The 23,451-nt window shown below is 43.9% G+C and overlaps 1 protein-coding gene across 2 annotated transcripts in view; it reads right to left on the bottom strand.

The window, feature by feature from the left end:
* Window positions 1-1,210: 1,210 nt before the first annotated feature.
* Window positions 1,211-23,451, bottom strand: part of LOC147461443 (cytochrome P450 709B1-like) — a 57,703-nt gene continuing 35,462 nt past the window's right edge. For both annotated transcript variants that reach the window (XM_086509001.1, XM_086509002.1), the window contains exons 4-5: window positions 1,911-2,277; window positions 1,211-1,835 (exon numbers count right to left, since the gene is read on the bottom strand). In XM_086509001.1, coding sequence (XP_086365127.1) covers window positions 1,353-1,835; window positions 1,911-2,277 — 850 coding nt within the window. In that variant the 3' untranslated portion in view covers window positions 1,211-1,352. The remainder of the gene's footprint in view (window positions 1,836-1,910; window positions 2,278-23,451) is intronic.

Below are 23,451 nucleotides of genomic sequence, written 5' to 3'. Positions count from 1 at the left end.
CCAACATAGCTATGGAAAGGAAGCAATTTGTCGATATAACTAGATGCGAAGTGAGGGTTTCTTGCCATACGAAGTCCTTGGAGTGCTCTTATGGGAGGATATGCCCAACAAGGCTGCATGAGGGAGCTCTGGGTGCGTTGATTGCAAGATATGTCCAACATGGCTACAAAATGGAAGCTCCAACACTACAACAGATCGAGAGATGATGATGGAGATCACATAGACATGGTCGACATGAAGGAAATCATGGTTGGAGAAGGTCACTTCGAATGTATGAATTGCAAGATATGCCTCAACCATGGTTGTGCAATGGAAGCTCTTGGCTGTTTAAACCAGATGCAAAGTGAGGGTTTCTCTACCCAGATTTAGAAAGGAAGCTCTTGTCTGTTTCAACCACATGTGAAGTGAGTGTTTCTTGCCAAACAAAGAATTGCTCTTACACAAAGATATGGCCAACAAGACCAGTAGAGGAAGCTTTGGCAAAGTCAAGGCATGATACACAAAACAAGAATTATTGATGAGCCTTTTGTGCAAAACTGCATACGTGGAGCACGTTGATTGCAAGATATGCCCAACATAGCTGTGGAAAGGAAGCTCTTGGGTGTTTTAACCAGGTGCAAAGAGAGGGTTTCTTGCTAGATGAAAGTCCTTGAAATGATCACAGGGGAGGATATGCACAGCAAGATTCGCCGATGAAGCTTTGGGCACATTGATTGCTCTTGGCTGTTTTTAACACATATGAAGTGAGGATTTCTTGCTGAACAAAGTCCTTGGAGTGCTCTTATGAGAGGATATACAGAGCAAGGCTTGCCATGGAAGCTGTGGGCGCATTGATAACGGGACATGCGCAATATGGCTATGGAAAGGAAGCTATGGCAGTTTTAACCAAATGCGAAGAGAGAGTTTCTTGCCAGACTGGAAAGAAAGCTACTCCATGCTACATTATGTAAGGCACTTAGGTTTGTGCCATGTTCCATTACATAAGTTCATCTGATTTTCCTAAAGATATGCAAGGGGCACCTTTATCATGAGGTCAGTGCCTCCCTTACATCAAATTTATCATGGTCAAATATGGGTACTTCCAGTGCCTTGGAATGTGTCAAATGCAGCATGCAGCCCCCTTAGCGACTCTTCTACCCAGGTGCATCTGATACATGCCTAAACAGCCCCACGTGATCTCTACCTACTTTTTATTTCAACGATCAAAATATTTACTTCGGTAAGAAATTGACAGTTTTAAACATGTTCGTGAATTCAAATGAAAAATACAAGAAGCTCAAATCTTTATTTTTTCATCTTTTTTCAGCAGGTTGGGTGTATAAGCACAATATAGTTGGTTGCTTGCTACGGAATCAACATGGATCACTTGCTCTGGAACCAGCCTGGAACACTCTGCCTACTTGACTGTACACAAGAGGCTCCAGCAAGATCTGCATACCATATTCTGGCTGTAAAGTTAACCGAGTAATTGGCGCATGTCTGTAGCCCAGAGAAAGCCGAAATCGGAACTTCTGTAAGACCATACAAAGAACAATCTTGGCCTCCATCATGGCGAAGTTCTGGCCAACACAAATTCGCGGACCACCCCCAAAAGGCAGAAAAGCTGATGGATGTTTGCAAGCGTTCAAGACCCCATTCGCAAATCGCAGAGGATTGAACTCAAGAGCATCTGCACCCCACAGTTCGCAATCAACATGCAAAGGCAGAATAGGAATAGTCAATCCAGTGCCCTTTGGTATTAAGATGCCACCAAGCTTTTGATCTTTGATGACTTTTCTAGAAGTATTTACAGCAGGTGGATACAGCCGTAAGGATTCTTGTAAAACCATTCCTAACTGCCAAAACCACACATGCGTCAGGCCAAAAATGTAGACAAATGTCTGCATGTAAATCTTATTAGAAGAACTTACAATCTTCAAATGATTCAACGAGTCTGCATCTGGGTGCCTGCTGCCAAGGAGGGAAAGAACTTCTTCCCGAGCTCGCTCTTGCCATTCAGAATGGTTGGCAAGAAGCATGACCGTCCACGTGAGCAGTACAGAGGTTGTCTCATGCCCAGCAAAGAAAAAAGTCTTGCATTCATCCATAATTTCCTCCAAACTCATTGTAAGATTCTTCTGGCCTCCCTCTCTAAGAGCAGAGAGCATTAATCCCAACAAGTCACTTCCATAAGCATCACTTGGAAGACTCACGCGCTTTTTCACAATCCCTTCCAAAGTAAATGTGATTTGTTTCCTTAATTTCCACCGATACCTGTTCGTTGCTGTAGGTAGGAACCTACATTTTATGTAAAACAAGAATTCTATACCAATTGCACACATTTTTTGACAAATTTCACATGATCACCCACCAAATCTGAGAAAGGAAATAACTCAAGCTCAGGTCAAGATCTTACATTCAGACCCTCTACTAAATTGGTTCAGACATCCCCACAGTCGGACATAATTTTCCACAGATGCCTAACCTAGAAAATATTTTTCTTCAAATACCCTTTTCAACAAGGAGGATGCTGTCAACTTATACAATCATAATTTAAACCAATAAAAACAGCCTTCTCTACTGCAAAATGTTCCACGCTTGAGGTTCCATGAGATCTTGTCAAACATCATTTATTAAATGCGATCACATATCCAGGGGAAAATGACAGGCAGTTTTAGAGTTACACGTCATTTGCCCCCTGATTTGATCACTTGGAAGGCACATCTTTTCATGTGTGTTAAATCTCTCTTTTGCTTTCCCATCTACTGCAATGCACTGTTCAACACCATGCGTCAACCCAGCAGGGCGCCGCGAGCTGTTCGTGGCATTCAGGTCAGCAGCGAGGGTTTCGCTCTGCAGGGAGGTTAACTCCTCGTTACACAGCAGCAGTGGGGTCCCCTACAGGTTTCTACGAGCAGGGCTTTTGGAGCATGTTCTCCCACACCTTTTTGCATTGAGACTTATTGCCCGCAGTGGATTGTGGAGTTGCTTTTTTGGAGCTTGGGTTATGTATGGACCTTTCAGGCAGTGATCAAAGCGTTTTGAGTTGAGTTGCATACCCGCTGAGGCGTGGTACTGGTCAAGCATGAAGAAGCAGAATGACAAATCTGACCCTTTAGAGGATGCCATTCAAAAGTGCAAAGAAGAAATGGCCGAGACTATTAACAAGATCACCCGCAACCTCTTGGGCTCGAAGAACGCGTGCTGGTCCAAGAAGGCAAGATAACCACATTGGAAGATCGTGTGACAGCCCAAGATGAAGAGATTGTGCTACTTACAAAAGAGCTTGCCGAGGTGCGATTCCGAAATACACTTGAAGAGGGAGAATTACAACCCTCACTAATAGAAGAACTCAACACGATTAAAGAGCAAGTGCGGGCCATCAAAGAGGGGGAAGAGCAATAAAGAAAGGACCACTTCTTGGGTGGATGTTATTACAAAGACTCAACAGAAAGCGGACAAGGCCGAGAAATGGATCGAGGTTGCCAAGAAAGGAAAAGGCAAGGAAACAACGTCGACACCCACCATTATTAACCTGATGCTAGAAAGGAGCAAAGAAGACGTGTGAACTTTACATGTGAGAATTTGTCCCCTTAAAGACAAAGATAATGTGGATGAAGAGGTTAAAGAACTCATGACTACGATGGGGGTGGTTAATGAACCAATGCACACGAGAGCTTGGAGAGTGGGCAATAAGAAAAATGGAAGCAATGGGGAAACCTCGAAATAAAGGGCACTCATCCTTCGTTTTCCCTCCATGGAAAGGAGGACTTTTTGAAGAAGAGACCAACTCTTAAGAAGACGAACATCTTTCTTGGGGATCACCTTACCCTCTCGCAGATCACTCATATACAGGAGATAATGCCAGAGATAAGAGCAGCAAGGGAAAAAGGTAACATTGCCTTTTACCGAGATGGAAGAGTGGTGATATTGGAACGACGCCCCACGTGACGGTGCGAGATCTGTGGGACCACATTCAAAGTTTCTACCTGGAATTGTAATGGATCTATGCGCCTTGGTGTGGGTGCTTTTGAGGATAGTTTTACTGCGAGAGACATCATCTTTTACTCTGAGACACATCACGCCCATGGGCAGCCTATGTCTCACATCGGTGGATACAGATGGGAGATAGCCTGCACACAGGAGAGACGGACAGAGCACAAAGGGCGGGGCTCAGGGCGAGTGGCAATGTTATTGAGGGAGGAGTTGCAGCCATTGATACATATAGCCTGCACGGATGAGCAAGCTAGGTACATGTGGGTGAGATTGAGAGTAGAGACAGGCAGATATATCTACATTGCTATTTGCTACTTTCCCCCAAGTACATCAGTATATGCACCACCCAGAGGACAGCCTCTCTTTTCTACTTTGAATGATGACATATGGGAGTTCTCAAGAGATGGTGACATTATCATCCTAGGAAACTTCAATGGTAGGACTGCCCACCACCAGACAGTATTGTACTTTATGATACTTCAGAGGAGATTCGATGTTGCAAAGACGGGCCTGTCTAGACTATCACAAGATGTGGAGCATATTGAGTATGGACGACACTTGATGGGGACTACACATGTACTGGCCATCTTGAATGGCCTAAAGAGATTTCCCGCTGCGGGAGGTTTTACATGCTTTCCACACAGACACGGAGCCAGCACAATCGATTATGTCATGGCACACCCGAGCTTCATCTCTAGTATCCAAGATCTCACGATTGGACCTAGACCTGTTGGTGTGGCAGTAGATCATGCCCTTGTGTGGATGACAATATCTTTTCAGTTTAAAGTGGCACATAGGCCACGGGTAGCAACCCCTACTTGCTACAGCTTCACGCGAGAGACGAACTCTGTATACATAGATGGGATCTACAGACGCATGTACCCTGAGAAGCCAAGGCGACTTACTACTATACTCACACAGACACTACACAATGCGGCAGTAGAGGGTTACCCACACACCCAGCCTGACTAGAGACGGTAGAGATGGCGTTCTGGGAGGAATGCCCCGAGACAAGAGCCAGACTTCAAAGGGAGGTGCTTTTGGGGGACATCACTCACACATAGTCACAGATTGACTGACTTCCGACGCCTAGTGTGGCGGAAAAAGAGGGCATTTTTGGCTCGACTAGAGCACGATCTATACCAGCTATTCTTGAGTCACGACTCACCTGAGGCATGGGGAACCCTTGCCATTACCTCTATAGAGGCCTAGGGCCATAGGCATCAAAGAAAAATGAGGGCTTCCTGTTCTTTTACTTTGCCCTAGGTGCGGCAAAGTTTGTACTTTTGTTCATCTGATTCGGTCCGGGCCCCACGCAATGTGGTACCAGTTCTGTTTTCATTTGGCTTTTCTGCCACATTCCTTTGCTGCTCTAGAACTCTCTGGCCTGTCTGCAATCGGTTCTTGCTGTGCGTTTTTGGGGCACTTTGCGGAGATGTGCCCATGTTCCCGGTATCCAAAACACTTCCCCTCTTTGAGATAGATAACCCTTTCTCTAAGAGTCTGTCGGGGACGTGTATCATTCTTTTCGTTGTTCTGGGAACTCTTTCTCTTTCTACTTTCATTGTGAGAGGTCTGTTGGGTTCTCTGAGTCAAGATCTCATCATTGGGGTAAGTCAAATTCCCCAAATGTATCGCAAAAACCCCGTTTTACATGACCCATCAATTCTTCAAAAGAATTCAACTTCTGTTCCAAGCAGTAGTCTCGGATCTCTGTAGGAAGTCCGCAGCTAAACTGCTCAATTTGTTCCTTAAACAAGACCTTTATAAATAAAGAGACTGGTAGAAAAGAGTTCCAAAATCTCTCGCAATAAGCGTTCAAAGAATCTCCCGAAGATGATTCCAAGCAGTTCGTATATCTCGTTCATACTCCCGAGTCAGCCAGGAAGAAATAAAAAGCCTTTCAACCATATAACCGGAGCTTCGTTTCTCAGTAGAAGAGTGAACCACCATGTTCGAGCATCACGGAACCCAGAAAAGAATTCAAATCGATTGTCCACCTTCTTTAAATTCTTTAACCTTCTTGCTTTTATCTTCGAGGAAGTCATATTGGTTGGCTTTTAAAAAAAAATGTTTCTTCTTTGCATAAAATATACGATTGTCGGAGTCCGAAGTATCTGAGGATGAGTCCTCTGTAGAACTGTTAGATACTGGGCAAAATCTAGGCTTCTTTGCCTTTTTCTTGCCCTTTCTAAAGCTTTGCTTGTCCATGTCTTTCTGCGAGTACAGGTTCTGCTTTTCTCCACTCATCTGTCTTTTCGGCTTTACTCCCTTCCTGAGAGTAAAAGCAATGGCCACACGCCATCTCGAGTAAATCGTATCAATCCGCTAATTCTTCAGGTGTATTATCAATCTCGGGTTCCTGGAGTACTTAATCAATCTGTTCACACATGCCAATCTGCAGTTGAGGTTTGTACTCCTTTTTTGGCAAACTTGTCCGGAAAAAAAATTTACCCAAATCTTCATTCTTTTCTTCAGGTTCTGTGCCGGACCTTCAACTTTTCTTTGCCTTCCCTCTAAGAGGTGTCATCTCTGTCTGATTCTTCACCAGAACCCGTGTGTAAGCTGGGATTTTAAATGGCTTTATGCCCTGTAAGACCAGTTCCCGTGCCGGACCTTCAACTTTTCTTTGCCTTCCCTCTAAGAGGTGTCCTCTCTGTCTCATTCTTCACCAGAACCCATGTGTAAGCTGGGATTTTTAATGGCTTTATGCCCTGTAAGACAGAGCGATGAAGACGGGAGCGTGCCCGATGCGCGATGTATGAAGGGTGGGAGTGGCTAATAAGTCCGGGCTCGGGGCACGAAGATTCTTTCTCAAAAGCTGTGTGCGCTGTAAAAGGATCGCATCCTCCGTAGAAGAAGAATCTTTTTGCGCTCTGATACCACTATAACGAGCTTGGACACTCCCAAGTCAAGATTCTACCGCGACACAGTAGAGATTCACTTTAAAACAGTTCACAATTCACAATTGATTCGACATGGCCCGGCGGAGTTCCGTGCCTAGAGTTGTTGGCCCCAAAAGACTGGCGCCCCTTTCGGTATTTCTATTTATATTAATCTGTGTTCAAAGTACAAGAGAGTAGGCAGGCGCTCACTCTCAGACTCTGCGTCCAGATGCTCTAAGTTGTGAAGGCCCTTCCCACTTATTTATAAGTTTACAAGGGATGCCCAAAAACAGAGCCCCAAAAGCAGTCGATTTCAAAAGCCCCTTAAATAAAGCAATTGGCCCAAAAGCTTCCCAAAAATCAGCCAACGTAAATCTGGTATTTCCGTTCAGCAGCGCAAAAAGCGGAATTCCGTACAACTTTGCCACGTCAGCACTGTAGCGCAAAAGGCAAGACTGCCGTACTGTTTGTCAGCGAAATTATCAGGAGTGCCACATCAGCTTGTCGCCGCATTTTTCGGTGCTGCCAACCGGGGTATGTGTGTGTATGCTCTGCTGCCCCATGTCCAGGGCCATGCCACGTCACCAGTTTGTGACAATACGAGCATGGAACATGGCATTCTTAGGGAGGCATACAGCACTCTGACTATCACAACCAATCACAGCATGTGTTGGAAGACCAAAAGTCCTAACAAGCCGACCAAGCTCGATGGCTTCTTTCGAAGCTTCTGTGATAGAAATATATTCAGCTTCTGTAGTGCTCAATGCAACAATCTTTTGCAATCTTGAACACCAAGAAATAGCTCCATTAGCCAATGTAAAGACATAACCACTGGTAGATTTCCGAGTGTCAAGATCTCTTGCCATGTCTGAATCACAGAATCCCCGCATTGACAATGTACCCTTTCCATAACATATGCATGTGTCATGTGTACCTTTCAAGTACCTGAAAATGCTCTTTATTGTCTCCCAATGTGGTTTGCCAGGATTAGACATAAACCTGCTAACAACTCCCACTGCATAAGCAATGTCCGGTCACGTAGCAACCATGGCATACATCAAAGAACTACAGGCTGATGCATAAGGAATTCTTTTCATAGCATGGGCAGCTGCATCATCTTTTGGGCAATCATGCTTGCTAAGCTTTGTGTGTGGTGGTAAAGGCACACCAAGAGGCTTAGCATCAGCCATATTAAATCGCTCAAGTACTTTGTTGATATACTTGTCTTGAGAAAGGAATAAAAGACGCTTCTTTCTATCCCTTGCAATGCGCATGCCCAAAATATGTTCAGTTGCATCCAAATCTTTCATTGAGAAAGCTGAACTCAGCTCCTTTTTCAAAGCATTCAAAGTTTCCTTACACTTGCCTACAATCAGCATATTTTCCACATATAGGACTAGCACAATAAGACTACCATCAGGAGCTTTTTTAGTGTAAAGCAGTCATCTGCATACCTACGTTTGAACCCATGGTTAAGCATAAAAGTAACAAACTTCTTGTACCACTCTCCAGGGGCTTGTTTCAGCCCATACAAGCTACATTTGAGTTTGCAACCAAATGCTCTTTCCCTAGAATGACAAAGCCCTCAGGCTGTTGCATGTATAGCTCCTCATCCAAGTCGGGAATGTAGAAAAGCAGTGATCATATCCATGAAATCCAACTCCAAATCCAAGATAGCACATAAAGCAAACAAAACACGGAGCGTAGTCATTTTCACCACAAGTGAAAATATTTCTTGGAAGTCTATGCCTTCCTTCTGTGCATAACCCTTAGCAACCAAACGCGCTTTGTACTTGGGTTTTTCATCTACACATTTGACCTTATAAACCCACTTGTTATAAATAGCTTTCCTACCTTTGGGCAAAGGCACAAGCTCCCATGTATTATTTGCATAAAATGATTGCATCTCAGATTTCATAGCAAGTCCCCCACTTACTTTTGTCTTCACAAGACTTGGCCTCTTTGAATGTAAGAGGCTCCCCCTCATCAGTCAACAAAATGCAATCCATAGATGGTTGAAACCCCTCTGGTTGCCTTCTAGCACGTGTAGACCTCCTCACCCAATGATCTACATTGACTGACAACAAGTCTACATTATCCAGAATGTGCACATCATCAATTGGTGGCTGATTTTCAGCATTACCTCGCTGCTGTAATTCATTTTCAGCAAGCTGGTCATGTGGTATAATCCCATTTTGTGCATCTATTTGTTGTCCTCTCCTAGCAATTGCACAATGGGTTGCTGCTCATTTTCAGCATTAAAAGGAATCAAATTTTCAGCCAAAGGTGGCTTTATGGCTGGTTGATTATGATGAAACTTGACCTTCTTTTTGTCAATGTTTACATGTGTAGCATTTTTCAGCAACTTAACCTCATTGAAAATTACATCTCGGCTGCATATTATCTTCCTGTACTGAGGTATTCAAACTCTGTAACCCATCTCTCTCTCATCTCCATATCCCATGAAGATGCCCTTGATAGATTTCATGTCAAGTTTGGTCCTCTAATCAACAGGCACATCCACAAATGCATCGCAACCAAAGACTCGTAAATGGTCATATGAAGTTGGTTTGCCAGACCAAACCTCTTCAGGGATGCCATTATCTAACGCACGATTCGGAGAGTGATTGTGCACATGAACTGCATTTTTAAGAGCCTCTCCCCAAAACTCTTGAGGGAGATAAGTTGTGGACAACATGCATCTCTCTCTCACAAATTGTGAGATTATATCTCTCAGCCACACCATTAGATGATGGATTAAAAAGGGCTGTCAATTCCCTCTTAATGCCATTCATCTCACAAACTCTGTTAAACTACGTGATAGATACTCTCCCCCATTATCCGTCCTCATAGCTTTGAACTTAAGTCCTTTTTGTGTGGTCACAAATGCATTAAGTTTCTTAAATGAGTCAAGCACATCACTTATACTCTTTAGTACACATATCCATGTCTTTTCATTGTGATCATCAATGAAAGACACAGGCATGGTGCAATGTCGTTTCTGCTTGTCTTGTTTTGCTTTCTTTTCCCTTCTTTTGGTTGGCTTGGGTTGTTTGTTTGGGGTTTTGGTTTTAGTTCTTGCTTGTTCATGGTTTGGTTGTTCGGGTTGGCCAGCTACATTCATCTCAGCTCTCTCTACCAAGCTTCTTCAACCGGTTTCCACCTAGATGCTATGTCAAAGACTCCTACACTGCCTCCGAGAAGTTCCCGCTCCAGCTATGGTCTTGAGGAGCCACTTTTAGCAAGTGGAGTGCTTGCTCTTTTGGATTAAAGCCCCTTGTCACCTTTGGTGTAGTGCTTTGTTACCCACCTCGTGTCATCCTCCTGCTCTTTCCCTTCTATTTCTCCATCACCTCTTGTTGTCAGATTTTACCAGTTGGCAAATATCTACTCGACATTGAGCTTCTCGTAGCTGCTCACTATCATCTTCATCGTTGGTGGCTTTTGGTGGCTTCGGTTCTTGATTTACAGTTGCTGACTTGGCTTTTAGTCGGAGGGCATATGTTATAGAGGTGACTGATGGCCTCTCTCTACTTAGCAACTTCAAAAAGAGGGTCTCAAAAATAAAACAAAAATCATTGGAAAGAAACCAACAACTAAGGTTAGCAGTTGCCACGTCCTCGTGACGCGCGCGCGCGCACACACACACAGAGCTTGGTCGTAACGAAGGGCGAACCTGCCGTATGCAAACATGTTTGCCGGACGTAACGTTGGTCGTTGAAAATTGCACACATTGCCCGTAATTGCTAGTCGCTGATACACGCTACCACCAGCTACTTGCTTCACGCCTATTGTGTGCTGCCCGCCTCCTGTGCGTTGTTCGTCAGCTGTGTTGTGCGAATTTATGTGGCAGTTGCTCCCCTACAGAGTTTACACGCTTGCTGCTACCTTTAAGAGTTTACGCACCAGCTGTTGCTTGCTACCCGTTGCCTTCAACATTCCTCTATGTATACGCTGTACAGGTAGGATTGTGGAGACTCCCAACCACTGCCTTTGGCGATCCTTCTTAATTTGGCTTTCTTACGTGGGGAGCAGTCTCGTTGTCGAGGCATTGTCTTGGCAATCATTTGTTTTGTGAGGGAGCTACCACGGATCCAATATTTATGCTGAGCGCCTCAAGGTATCTCATGGGTACCTTGAGTATGATAGCTAGAGCAAGAGCGCAACATGATGCTCCTTAGATCCGAGATGAGGCATACTGGATGCTATTTGTTGTGGAACAATGGGGGAGCTCGTTGCTGCCACGTTCTCAGTGTTGTACCGTCCACTATTGTAGACATCCTTGCGGACATTTGGGTGGACACTATCCACACTCTAATAAGACCGGCACTAGGTGCCAACAAAAAAGAGTATCCAACTTTATTTTACTGCCTTTTGTCCCTTGGGCCCCATTGGACGGGGGTCCCAAAAGTTGGTAGAACTCTCTTTGATAATTTGCCCCCACTCGGCGAGGATCAGTAAGTCGGTGAGAAATCTTGCTTCTTCTACTGCTACTAGGGTTTAGGCCCCTCGGCCGAGATCTACAAGTCAGTTCAGGTCTTCAGTGGCTTGACACGTCAACAGTCTGTGACAAACCCCCTTCTTGAAAGAAGAGTAATCTCCACAATTAAAGTAAATTTGCACAACTCAAGTTAGCTCAAAAATTTCTTGAGAGTCATTCCGAGGGACAATATCACAATTTAATAGCATGGACAGCTGTACGGAATACCGAAAAACGCGTTGACATGCTGACTTGGTAGGCCCTACGTATTTTGGCAAAATGCGCTGGCAAATGTTGAAGTGGCAAAGCATACACATTTTCGCGTTTTTCGTTGGCAACTTTTGGGCCAATAGCTTTTAAGTTTGAAGCTTTTTGATGTACTGCTTTTGGAGAGGCCATGGGCCTTTAAATATGAACCCAGGGCCCTCTCCTACTTGGACTTGCTAACGAGTAGTTGAGCAAAGAGGACCCTCGGACTTTGTACTTTGCTCAAGCATTAATATAAAAATAAATACTGAAAGGGGCGCCAAATTTTGGGGCCAATACCTCTAGGCACGTGCTTGTGCTAAGCAGATGCTCCAGTATTCGAAGAATCCCCAGTATGTAAAATTTTTGACCAAGCATCCGATCGACGAAATGCATACTCGGTGGCGTACAGCCATCAACTCACCTTTAAAGTCAGCATTGAAGAAACCACCTGCCCACAGGTGTACACAGAAGATGAACTTGCCGATGTCATAGAACAATGAGTCAATCAAATATTATGGACCACGAAGCATTCGAAGAGACGCAGCAAGGGAGTAGACTACTCCGATTACTTGAGTAGTCAGTCTTCTTTTGCAAATGCACAAAAGCCAAAGAAGCGCGTACGTTTTGAGGGTGTTTTAAGTTCATCCTCATCCTCTTCTGACAATTCAGATAGCTCCTCTGATTCAAGTGATGAGGACCAAGAGAGGAGGAAGCGAAGAAAGACTCAGAGACACGGTAAGAAAAAGAAGAAGGCCAAGAAGAGCGGATCCCACCAAGGACTTCGAAATTTTTTACACAGTTCTGAGGAGGATTCATCCTCTTCTGAGAGTTCTGACTATGATGACCAAATGTTTTGTTCAAAGAAGAAGCACTTTTATAGAGCCAATCAATACGACTTTTTCAAGGATAAGAGCAAAAAAACCAAAGAATTCAAAGAGGGTGGACATGGACTAAAATTTGATACCTTTTCAAGCTTTAGAGCAGTTTTAAGTAACAAATCGAGCAATTTTGTTGTGGACTTCCCAAAGCGATACGAGATTACCGCTTATTACAGAAATTTGAGTCCATACAACAACTGATGGGACATGCTAAGCAAGGGTTTGCTATGCATTCAAGTAACTTGACTCTGCATACTTCGGTGGATCTCACCGTGCGGCGAGGATCTGCTGCGGGAAGGTGAGATCTGCGAGGTTCGGGGGCTCTACTGCAGTGTGTCTGCTGAAAACTGGAAACGCTGGTGCATAGGTTGAAGCCCTTGCGGAGAATCTGCAAAACGCTAGGGTGTCATGCTCATGCAAAAACGTTGTCGGCGTCTGCTCGGAGCATTCTAGCTTCCGAGCCGTGTGTGTGCTTAAGTGTTAATTCCTGTCACAGGTTTCTTTTGCACCTTCTCTCTGTGTGTGTCTAAAGTAAAGAATTTTGGGTGAAAGCCAAAGCCTACCGCCCCACGGGCCGGGTTCAGTATGTGTGTGTGTGTGTGCACGTGCACGCGTGTTAGGAAAAGAGGCTGATTCTATTACCTAAAAGTCTCCCAGAATGCCCAAATCTTACCTATTTTGGGAGCAAGTACATCAATGTTACATAGCAGGCCCGTAGGCATTAAACGGAAAAATAAAAAACTGGATACGAGGCACATGGCCAAACGGAACAAACTGAAAGAGTAAATCAAGTCATTGAGGAAATTCTCAGGGCCTATTGTTCGCAAGAGCCAAAGAAGTGGTTATAATATCTTCCTTTAGTAGAATATGCTTACAATTCTTCCGAACACAGAAGCATTGGAATGTCACCCTTCAAAGCTCTTTATGGACACGACTGTTTAGCACCGCTTAACTTTTCAGACCCATATTCCCAATTCACAAAACGAATCTCAATTGTCAAAAAGGAATAAAGATTAGAGAATTTTCAACAAATCCAACAAAAATAGATACTAGGGTATTTTTGGAATTTTTGCAATCTGAGGGGTTTTCTTTTTCTCCTTAGCCCGAGGAACAACTGTCACAAATTGCTGATGTGTCAAGTCACTGAAGAATGGAGCCAACCTTCAAATCCTAGTCGAGCCTAGTATCCACCAACTTGCTAAGTGCGACGGGGGGAACCTACATGAACTTGTATTGAGTCTAGACATCCTCTTACTATACAAATTTCAGTTCCCGTCTGCGGGTGACACTACCGTTCACATTGGCCATACAATGTCCGACCATTTGCAACTTCAAAAAGAGGGTCTCAAAAATAAAACAAAAATCATTGGAAAGAAACCAACAACTAAGGTTAGCAGTTGCCACGTCCTCGTGACGCGCGCGCGCACACACACACAGAGCTTGGCCGTAACGAAGGGCGAACCTGCCATATGAAAACGTGTTTGCCGGACGTAACTTTGGTCGTTGAAAATTGCACACGTTAACCGTAACTGCTAGTCGTTGATGCACGCTACCACCAGCTACTTGCTTCACGCCTATTATGTGCTGCCCGCCTCCTGTGCGTTGTTCGTCAGCTGTGTTGTGCGAATTTATGTGGCAGTTGCTCCCCTACAGAGTTTACGCGCTTGCTGCTACCTTGCAAAGTGTACGCACCAGCTGTTGCTTGCTACCCGTTGCCTTCAACATTCCTCTATGTATACGCTATACAGGTAGGATTGTGGAGACTCCCAACCACTGCCCTTGGCGATCCTTCTTAATTTGGCTTTCTTACGTGGGGAGCAGTCTTGTTGTCGAGGCATTGTCTTGGCAATCATTTGTTTTGTGAGGGAGCTACCACGGATCCAGTATTTATGCCGAACGCCTCAAGGTATCTCATGGGTACCTTGAGTATGATAGCTAGAGCAGGAGCGCAACATGATGCTCCTTAGATCCGAGATGAGGCATACTCGATGCTATTTGTTGTGGAACAATGGGGGAGCTCGTTGCTGCCATTTTCTCAGTGTTGTACCGTCCTCTATTGTAGACATCCTTGCGGACATTTGGGTGGACACTATCCACACTCTAATAAGACCGGCACTAGAGGTTCTTGAGTTCGTGAGGTTTTTGAGGGTCTTTGGTTCTTGAGGTTCTTGAGTTCGTGAGGTTTTTGAGGGTCTTGAGGGTCTTGGGGTTCTGGAGGTTCTTGAGATTCTTGCGGTTCTTGAGGTTCTTGGATTCTTGAGGTTCTTGAGATTCCTGGGAGTCTTGAGGTTCTTCTGTAGCTTGCAATCTATGTTAGAGAAGGATCTTCTCTTCACCTAAGCTCTTCTCTTTTCTGCGGGCGCACCCCTTGGCGACCTTGCGCTCACACCAAGGTTGCTTTTTCCCACCTCACATCGATTGGCCGGCCGCTAAGTGCACGGTCCGCTCTCAATGAGTGAAAAGAGAAACAAGGGGAGGCTGGACAAGCACTTCTTTCTTGAGTTTCCTGTCACTTTTCAAAAACACGATTAGGAAACGACACGCCCAAGTGGACTTGGGTTACGTGAGACCGCAACAAGCAAAAAACATTATGTGGTTCTTTCCTTGAGTGGTACAGAACACTGCCAAAGCTCTAATACCAATGTAAGGTGCAACGGAAGTGAATGTTGAACTTTGCTCAAGATGGGTGCTCCGATCTGTGCTCAAGGTTCCTTTTACTTACGGAAGGGAGAGTCTTCCGTTCCTTTAGTGAGAGAGTGCAAATGTTCACAAACAATGTGGGTAAACACTGTGCATGAAAGTACTGAGACTGAGAGATAGAGAGAGAAGAATACGACACCAGACAAGTTGTCAAACCCTCCTTGAAGGGCCCCACTCTCTATGGCGAGAGCAGTCTACTATTGATTGCACAAATCTCTACAATGCAATGGACTTGCTGACGATGTCGACGATGATGAGGACGGCGACGAGACGGGCAGAAATCTGAAAACGCCAATGGCTGAAATCTGCAAATCTTTATCTGCTGAATTCTAACTCTATGTCGATGACGACGATGCGACGACGACAAGCAGAAAACGCAGATGCTGAAATCTGCGTTTTCCGGGCTGAATCTGCATACTTCGGTGGATCTCACCGTGCGGCGAGGATCTGCTGCGAGAAGGTGAGATCTGCGAGGTTCGGGGGCTCTACTGCGGTGTGTCTGCTGAAAACTGGAAACGCTAGTGCATAGGTTGAAGCCCTCGCGGAGAATCTGCAAAACGCTAGGGTGTTATGCTGATGCAAAAACGCTAGGGCTGAATGTTGTCCTGCTGCAAAAACACTAGGCTTCTGCTATAGTCTACTACTGTCGGGGCTGATCTGCAATGCAAAACGCTGGCTGTCTTCATGCAAAAACGTTAGGCTGGATCGGGGTTCTCCTTGCAGAAAACGCTAGGTAAACTGCTTGGGGGGTCTTGCTGAGAAGATGCACTATTGGATGTCAGGTCCTTGCTGCCTCTTCTGCTAGATTATGCTAGCGCTGGGTTTTCTTATATACTTGGCTATCAAAATTACCCTACCTAGTTCCCAACAAAAGTCACTTAAAAATAATAAGTGAAAATTGGCTAAAATAGGAAAAATAGGTCTATGCACTGTAAAAAAGCTCATGATGGGTTATGATGGAAATCTGATGATCATGTTGTGTGCAACCAAAGGATATGCATCTACTCTAAGTGCCTAAACATGCACGGTCTGCAAACAGACTCACAAAAGTGTCAGAACACTTCCTAATCTAATTGAACTGAACCCATGTCATGAAGTAGCTTGGCCACGTACACATAGGGTTAGATGTGCACGTGGCAACATATATATACGCGGTGCCCCAAAGGCACAAGAATGAGAATGACCGACAGACTAAAATAGAATTGGGCAAGGAGATACTCGCTCTAGAACAGATACTAGATAGCAAACTGAAAGGGATACTGATGTGCTGACAGTATTCCGCTTTATGGCTTTATAAAAGAACTTTGAAAGGAAATTCTCGAAGATGTCTCTGATTTATATGTGAAATTATTATTTTTTTGAAGAAATTGTGTACAGATAACATGTGAAATTGAGGATGAGATAGTGAGGAATTTGCATATGAATGCAATTGGGAGCAATGACGGCTCAAGAGTGAAACCCGATCACTATTCAAGATAAGAATGATGAATTTTGTTTAAATGAATGAGATGACTGGATATTGTGGTGAGCGCATCAAGAGTTCCCGAGGGATAAGATGGCTACACAGGGATCTAGGTGCATCAAGGCTTCTGGACGGATGAGATGACTAGACTGAATGATTGAAACATTGTGTTCAGTATGAACTAAGTGTATGATTTGTGAACTGGAATTCCCGAAAATGAATCTGATTTTTGTGCTCACTCATTTGATTGTGTTTGAGTGCAGGTTTGAAAGACAAAAAGACTGCAGTATTTCGGTCTTGAGATTCGATGGACATGATCGCAATAAGCACTAGTTAATCCGACATTAGTTTGGTCCGGTGTGGATCTAGGTGCGATTGCTAAACACGTTGCCAAGAATCAAGGTCCTAGATCTCTATGGATTCTATGTGATTTGATTTGAATGTGATTTGATGTTCAGTGACTGTCGTCTTTGTGCAAGTGTTGGATTTGTGTTGTCTAGTGTGTCGGTACTTAAGAGGCACTGTCTACTGAATTGGTTTATGGCCTATGTCTGATTTTGAAGGCGTAATCCAAGGCGATTACAATTCTTTCAAAGAGAGGGTATGTCACAGATTGATGACGTGGACAATTGTACGAAATCCCAAAAAACGTGCTGACATGCTAACATGGCAGGCCGTACTGATTTCCGCCTATCATTCTGAGGTTTCCAAGCATACAACAAAACGCTTCCCAGACATCCCGTCTGCATCATTCTGAGGTTCAGACAGTACCAACACAACATTTCTCACTACTCCACCCGGGAATAAATCACCGAGCATTGAAACTTGTATTAAAACCAGAGTCAAACAATTCAGATCGGCACCAAGACAAGTTTAAAACAGGTCCCGTCCATTTCAAACAAATTCCAAACAGGATCACCAAACATGTTCTCAAAAAAAATTTAGAAAACTCCTAAATCAAAGTGAAAAAGCATTCTCGGCATAAGTTGAGCTCGAAAGTCAACACGACTTCTGTCTTGAAACCTCCATCAAAATTAGGGTTAGATTTCTTCCCTAATGTTGTAGCCGACCGCAACATGATCCATAAGCTCTTGAATAGTCGAAACAGGTCTCGACATACAGTGTTCCTGTGGCGATGATGGTAGCCTCAAGATATAGTAATCACATTGGGTCTCCAAGGTTATCAACTCAAGAAGAGACCCCTATTGAGAGACGTTCAAAAATTTCAAGTTGTAATCTGTTGGGCTTCCGTGGCAAGCATTTCAGGATACCCACTCTGCCAGAAGCTGCACTCTGAAAAAAATGTATGAAGGCATGTAACTTCGGCAAAAGTTTTATTGAAAGCTTGCCAAGTCCTTGGAGTGTGCGGCTTGGTAGCTATAGACATCCACCACTTCATGGCACTGTCTCTAAGAAAAACGGTGGCTCGAAAAATCTTTGATCCTTCCCTTGCAAGTAGTGTTTATGGCTTAGGCACCTTAAGACAGAGCGATGAAGATGAGAGCACGCCCGATGCCCGATGGACTAAGGGTGGGAGTCACTAGTAAGTCCGGGTCAGGGACACAAAGATTCTCTTTGATAAAAATTTATGTGGGGACACGAAGATTCTTTGATAAAAATTTCTATAAGCTTCGGAAGCGCATCTTGCTCTGTCTGCTCTTTGGTAGGACCGGTATGCTTTCAGAAAAGCACACGCCTGAAGCTCTGATACCAATGTAACAGGACGGGCACCACGTGCCAACGGAAAAGAACAGACTGACCAACTTTAAGCACTTCAAATAGCATTGAACTAAAAGAGATGCACGACACATGAAATGCGGGGTGATGGAGTTCCACCTCAAGAGAGCATTGGCCCCAAACCCTAGCGCCCCTTTCGGTATTTCTTTATATTGCTTCAACATGGTACAACTCCCATGGCTCTGCTCTGCATCTCCAACGGGTAGACTACGAGAGTGAGAGCCCATGGGTCATATTTAGGCCCTTGGCCTCTCAAAAGCAATTACATGAAAAGCTAACAATACTAAAAGCATTTGGTGCTCAAAAGCTTGCGCAGAGGCCTGTTCGTACAACCTCCCATGTCATTACCTGCTAGCGCAATTCGTGGAAAACCGTACAACCTGCACGTCATCAATGTAAAACAGGTCTTCCATGCAACTCCCACATCATCAGCCATTTACACACCTTCTACGAGTGTCCAGCTTTATTTTAATGCCTTGTGTCCCTTAGGCCCCAACGGACGGGGGTCCCAAAAGTTGGCAGAACTCTCTTTGATAATTTTCCCCCACTCGGCAAGGATCAATAAGTTGGTGAAAACTCCTACTTCTACTACTGCTACTAGGGTTTAGGCCCCTCCGTCGGGATGTGCAAGTCAACTGAAGTCTTCAATGGCTTGACACACGTCAGCAGTTTGTGACACAATCTACATAGCCAGTGGGATTCAACAGGGGGTTCCTCACGGGCATCCAAGGGGCGAAGGTTTGTTTTCCTTAGATGATGGGCTCACTTCCATATGTTCTTCAGTTTTGTCAGATGTCACATTTAGTGGCATTACACCCCACCGTAGCATTTCATCATGCACTCCTGTCATACCCCATCGTGAGGAGTTGCCATATCCACCTTTGGTTTTTTTCAGCCCTATACATCTTGCAAGATAGGCTATTTCTAGCATGTCCCGAGTTCTTTTATACTCAGATTTATAGAAATAATTTTTTTATTTTATTATATATATATATATATATATATATATATAGAGAGAGAGAGAGAGAGAGAGAGAGAGTGTGTTGGGTCTAAAGGCCCTCTGGCCACCTCTCTTGTACATTTGTATACCCACTTATTCTTTGGGTGTGAACCAACCCTAGGGTCAATTAAGGTGACCCTTATAATATGTACCTTGAAATAATAAAACATAATGTTGAAAGGTGTGTCGAGCAACACACAAAAAATACATGCGTCAATTTCTCTCTCTCTCGCTCGTCTACAACTTCGTGCCCCCATCGCCTGCACTCAGAGAGCTTTTCGCTCCTTCAAACTGGCATCAGAGCAAGGTTCAAGCTTCTGCCTGCGCACAGCAAGTGTTTGCCCTCTCTCTCTCTCTCTCTTCGACCTCAGCCCACAATGTTCTCTCTCTCTCTCTCTCTCTCTCTCTCTCTCTCTCTCTCTCTCTCTCTCTCTCTTCTCTCTCTCTCTCTCTCTCTCTCTCTCTCTCAGCCCACAACTTTCTCTCTCTCTCCTCTCACTACAGCCCATAGCTTGTCTTTGAAGTTTGAGGCTATGAGCGTCGTGTTCGCGACACAGCAGGGATTAGCAAGCAAAATCGATTACAAGAGAGAGGAGAAATTCACAAGTGGCTGAAGTTTCAGCATTTTTATAGCATATTGAAGCTTTACATGCTGATATTGCACTAAGGTTGAGAAAAATTTGGGGTTTTGTCCAATTTGCAGAAATTTCAAAAATTAGACCTTCAAAATTTGGGGCTTTTGCTGAAATTTCAATAATTGCAAACATTGGTGAATGTATTGCAATTTGTGGACAGTTCTATTCTTGAGTTTTTCGAGAAATTATAGGAAAACGCAAGTTTATATGTATCAAGAAATTTATGTGGCACACATTTATGTATTTTACATACGGAATATTTGCCATTGAGTTGATGTAATGCTGAAAATACATTTTGCGGCAGCTTTTAATCCATTTGCAAATTTGAGGTTGTTGCATATGCACTTTGGTTCTACTGCTGAAGTGGGAGTATTCATACAAGGAATGTATGCCCTATTTGTGTGCTGAAATTTATCTTTCTTTACTGCTGTACACTAGTGATAAAGTGTCGGTAACGCAGTGTTACCACTTCTTGCTCTTCTACACTAAGTATTGAACCTGCAAGAGGCTAAAATCTCAGTTTGCAGCATGTTGTCATAAAATTGCAGCAGTGAAATTTTGGTTCTTTTTGCACCGAAATGGCCTCTAATGCGTCTACAAGTAGTGAGTCAAAGACTCTCCTTAAAATCAAGAGGTTTGATGCCTTTGGCTTTGACTTGTGAAGGATAGAATGCATGGAATCTTGTTTCTGAAAGATTGTGATGATACACTTTTAGAAGTGAAACCTGCAGCTTTGTTAGATGATGATTGGGCTAGGCTTAATAAGAAAGCTATTGTCTAATGAGGTGCTCACAGACATTAAGCGTCTTGATACTGCTTATGCTATCTGGAAGAAATTGACAGATACGTATGAGATTACAACTCCTATGAATCAAGTGCATCTTATGCGTAAGCTTGTAAACATGGAGTTGGATGAGTCTAAGCCTGCATTTGAACACTTATACACGTTCACAAGTATCTTGAGTCACTTGCAAGACTTTGGTTTACAGCCGTTTGGTGATAAGCTAAAGGCTATTTTCTTATTGATGACTTTAACTGACAGTTGGGAAGCTTTAGTTGTTTCTTTGAGCAACAATGCTGCTTTGACATTTCATGGTGTACGAGGTTCTATTATCAATGAAGAGTTTAGAAGAAAGATCGGCGGTGAAAGCAACAGGTCGGCATATAATGTTAGAGGCGGGTCTGAAAAGAACAATAGAGTCAACACCAGGAGTAAGAGCAGAGGTAAGTCCCCATGACTCTTCTTCCAAGGAAGTTGCCAAGGCAAACGTTTCTAGTTTGGTCATTGAAGAAATTGTTGACACGGATGATGCACTTGTTGCTTACTCATGCTTTCATGATGGTCGTGTGGCAATGGCAAGTGACATGTACATCACAAAACCAGAGGTATTTAATGCATTACTTTCAACACATGATGGTTTGTCACAATCATGGATAGTAGACAATGGTGCCTCATTTCATGTTACTCCATCTTTGGAGTCGTTTGCTTCATACATTGCAGGTAGCCTGGGTAAAGTTTACTTTGTACAACAACCATGCATGTGAGATTGAGGGCCAAGACCTGATTTTACATGATGTTAGGTATTTACCTAGCATCAAGAAAAGTCTACTTTCAGTTGGGCAGCTAGATGTCAAGGGTTACTGCACTATGTTTGGGGGTGGCTCTTGGAAAGTGCTTAAAGGTTCAATGCTGATTGTAAAGGACAGCAAGAAGGGAACTCTTTATTACTTACATTGCAAGGCATCACATGGCAAGTTTTTGGTTGTAGCTGAACTTCACTCTCACAAGGAGCTTTGGGACAAAAGACTTGGCCATATGAGTGAAAAAGGGCTTGATGTTCTCTCCTCTTTAGGGAAATTTGATGTAAAAGGCCCTGGCCTTGATTTTTGTAATGATTGTATATATGGAAAGCAAGTGAAGTTCTCTTATTCCTCTGGTGTCGCTCGCAAATTTCATGTTCTTGATTTAGTACATTATGATGTCAAACAAAAAGCAACCAAAGCAAATCTTAGGGACAATCTTCCACGCCCACACACACACTCGAAAGCAAATCTTAAGGACACACACACACACACATACACACACTGTCACAAGATGATGATGTGGCATGTCCACCTTGACAACAGATTTGAGATGATAAGTTGTTCCAACTTAAGGGGTCCCGTGCGATGGGGAACTAGGGCCAAAAGGATTTAAAAATAAAACCTAGCATGGGGGCTTGCTGATGTGGCAGACCGTATGGACCCTCTCCAAATCGCGCTAGCTTGGTGCACGCCGTACGGATTTCTGCGTTTTATGTCAGCTGTACGGATTTCCGCGTTTAGCATTGGCTACCCTATGCTGCTAGCTTTTGGGGTCAAGATGCTTTTGGACTCATAGTTTTTCATGTAACTCCTTTTGAGAGCCCAAAGGGCCTTTAAAACGGCCACTCTCTTCTTTTGCAAACACACAAAAACCAAAGAAGCATGTACGCTTCGAGGGTTTGTCCAGTTCGTCCTCATCTTCTTCTGACAATTCTGACAGCTCTTCCTCTTCTGATTCGAGTGATGAGGACAGAAAGGGCAAGAAGCGATAAAAGAACCAGAGACATGGAAAGAACCTACTTCCACTCCCACTATTGGGCACTGAAGATGTTAGTGGAGTAAAAGCTTGTTAAAGCGAAAGGAAAGCTCGTTTGGTAGGCCGATAAGGAGGCTTTCATAGAACGACAAGTATTACTTAGTGTTCGAGTACAAAGATAACGTAGCCCTAGAATGATGGGCATATATACGAGGCACGAGAAAACACCCGCCCAGTTACGAAAAAAGTGCACCAGCCGTTCTATGCAGGTTCACACATATCATTACAAAATAAATAACAGATTCCCCTAAAATGATGCAATGAGTGAGAGTTGTAACATAATGTATAGCAAAGCGTCAACCCATCAATTCACAAAGGAAAGGAGGCCTAGCCGATGGCCCATATTCTTTTGTATTCTTTGCCATGATAGTTCTAGATCACCTTTAACAAGACATGGGGACAAGAAGTACCGAATTCCGTGCTCTTTGAGTTGTTGTGCCGCCCTTGAGGGTACACCATACCTGGCATCCACGTCGACCAAAACATGGTCAAGCATGATGTTGTTTTGCAATTTGACTAACAATCTCATCATGAATTTGTTTGCCACATCAATGCCTTGCATATAGCGCCATATGCCTCCAAAATGCAAGCATAGGTGATCACATTTTGAGAGAGCCCCTTGGTTTGCATTTGCTTGAAATAGTTCAGAGCCCAGTAATGGACATTACCTTTGATGTTATTTGCTGCAGATCCAGTTACTCCAGAGATTATGCAGGCTAGAGAGCAGATATGGTCTTGCTTACAGCCATCTGTTAGAGAGGACATGTGTCCACCTTATCAAACCTTTCCTTTATACAAAGTTATATGATACAGTATGCAGTTTGGATGCC

Source organism: Adiantum capillus-veneris, chromosome 3, assembly GCF_014529385.1.
Source record: "Adiantum capillus-veneris isolate H3 chromosome 3, ASM1452938v2, whole genome shotgun sequence".
In the NCBI taxonomy this organism is placed as follows: Eukaryota; Viridiplantae; Streptophyta; class Polypodiopsida; order Polypodiales; family Pteridaceae; genus Adiantum; species Adiantum capillus-veneris.
Note: the sequence above shows the minus strand (reverse complement) of the source record. Positions and strands in the feature narration are given on the sequence as shown.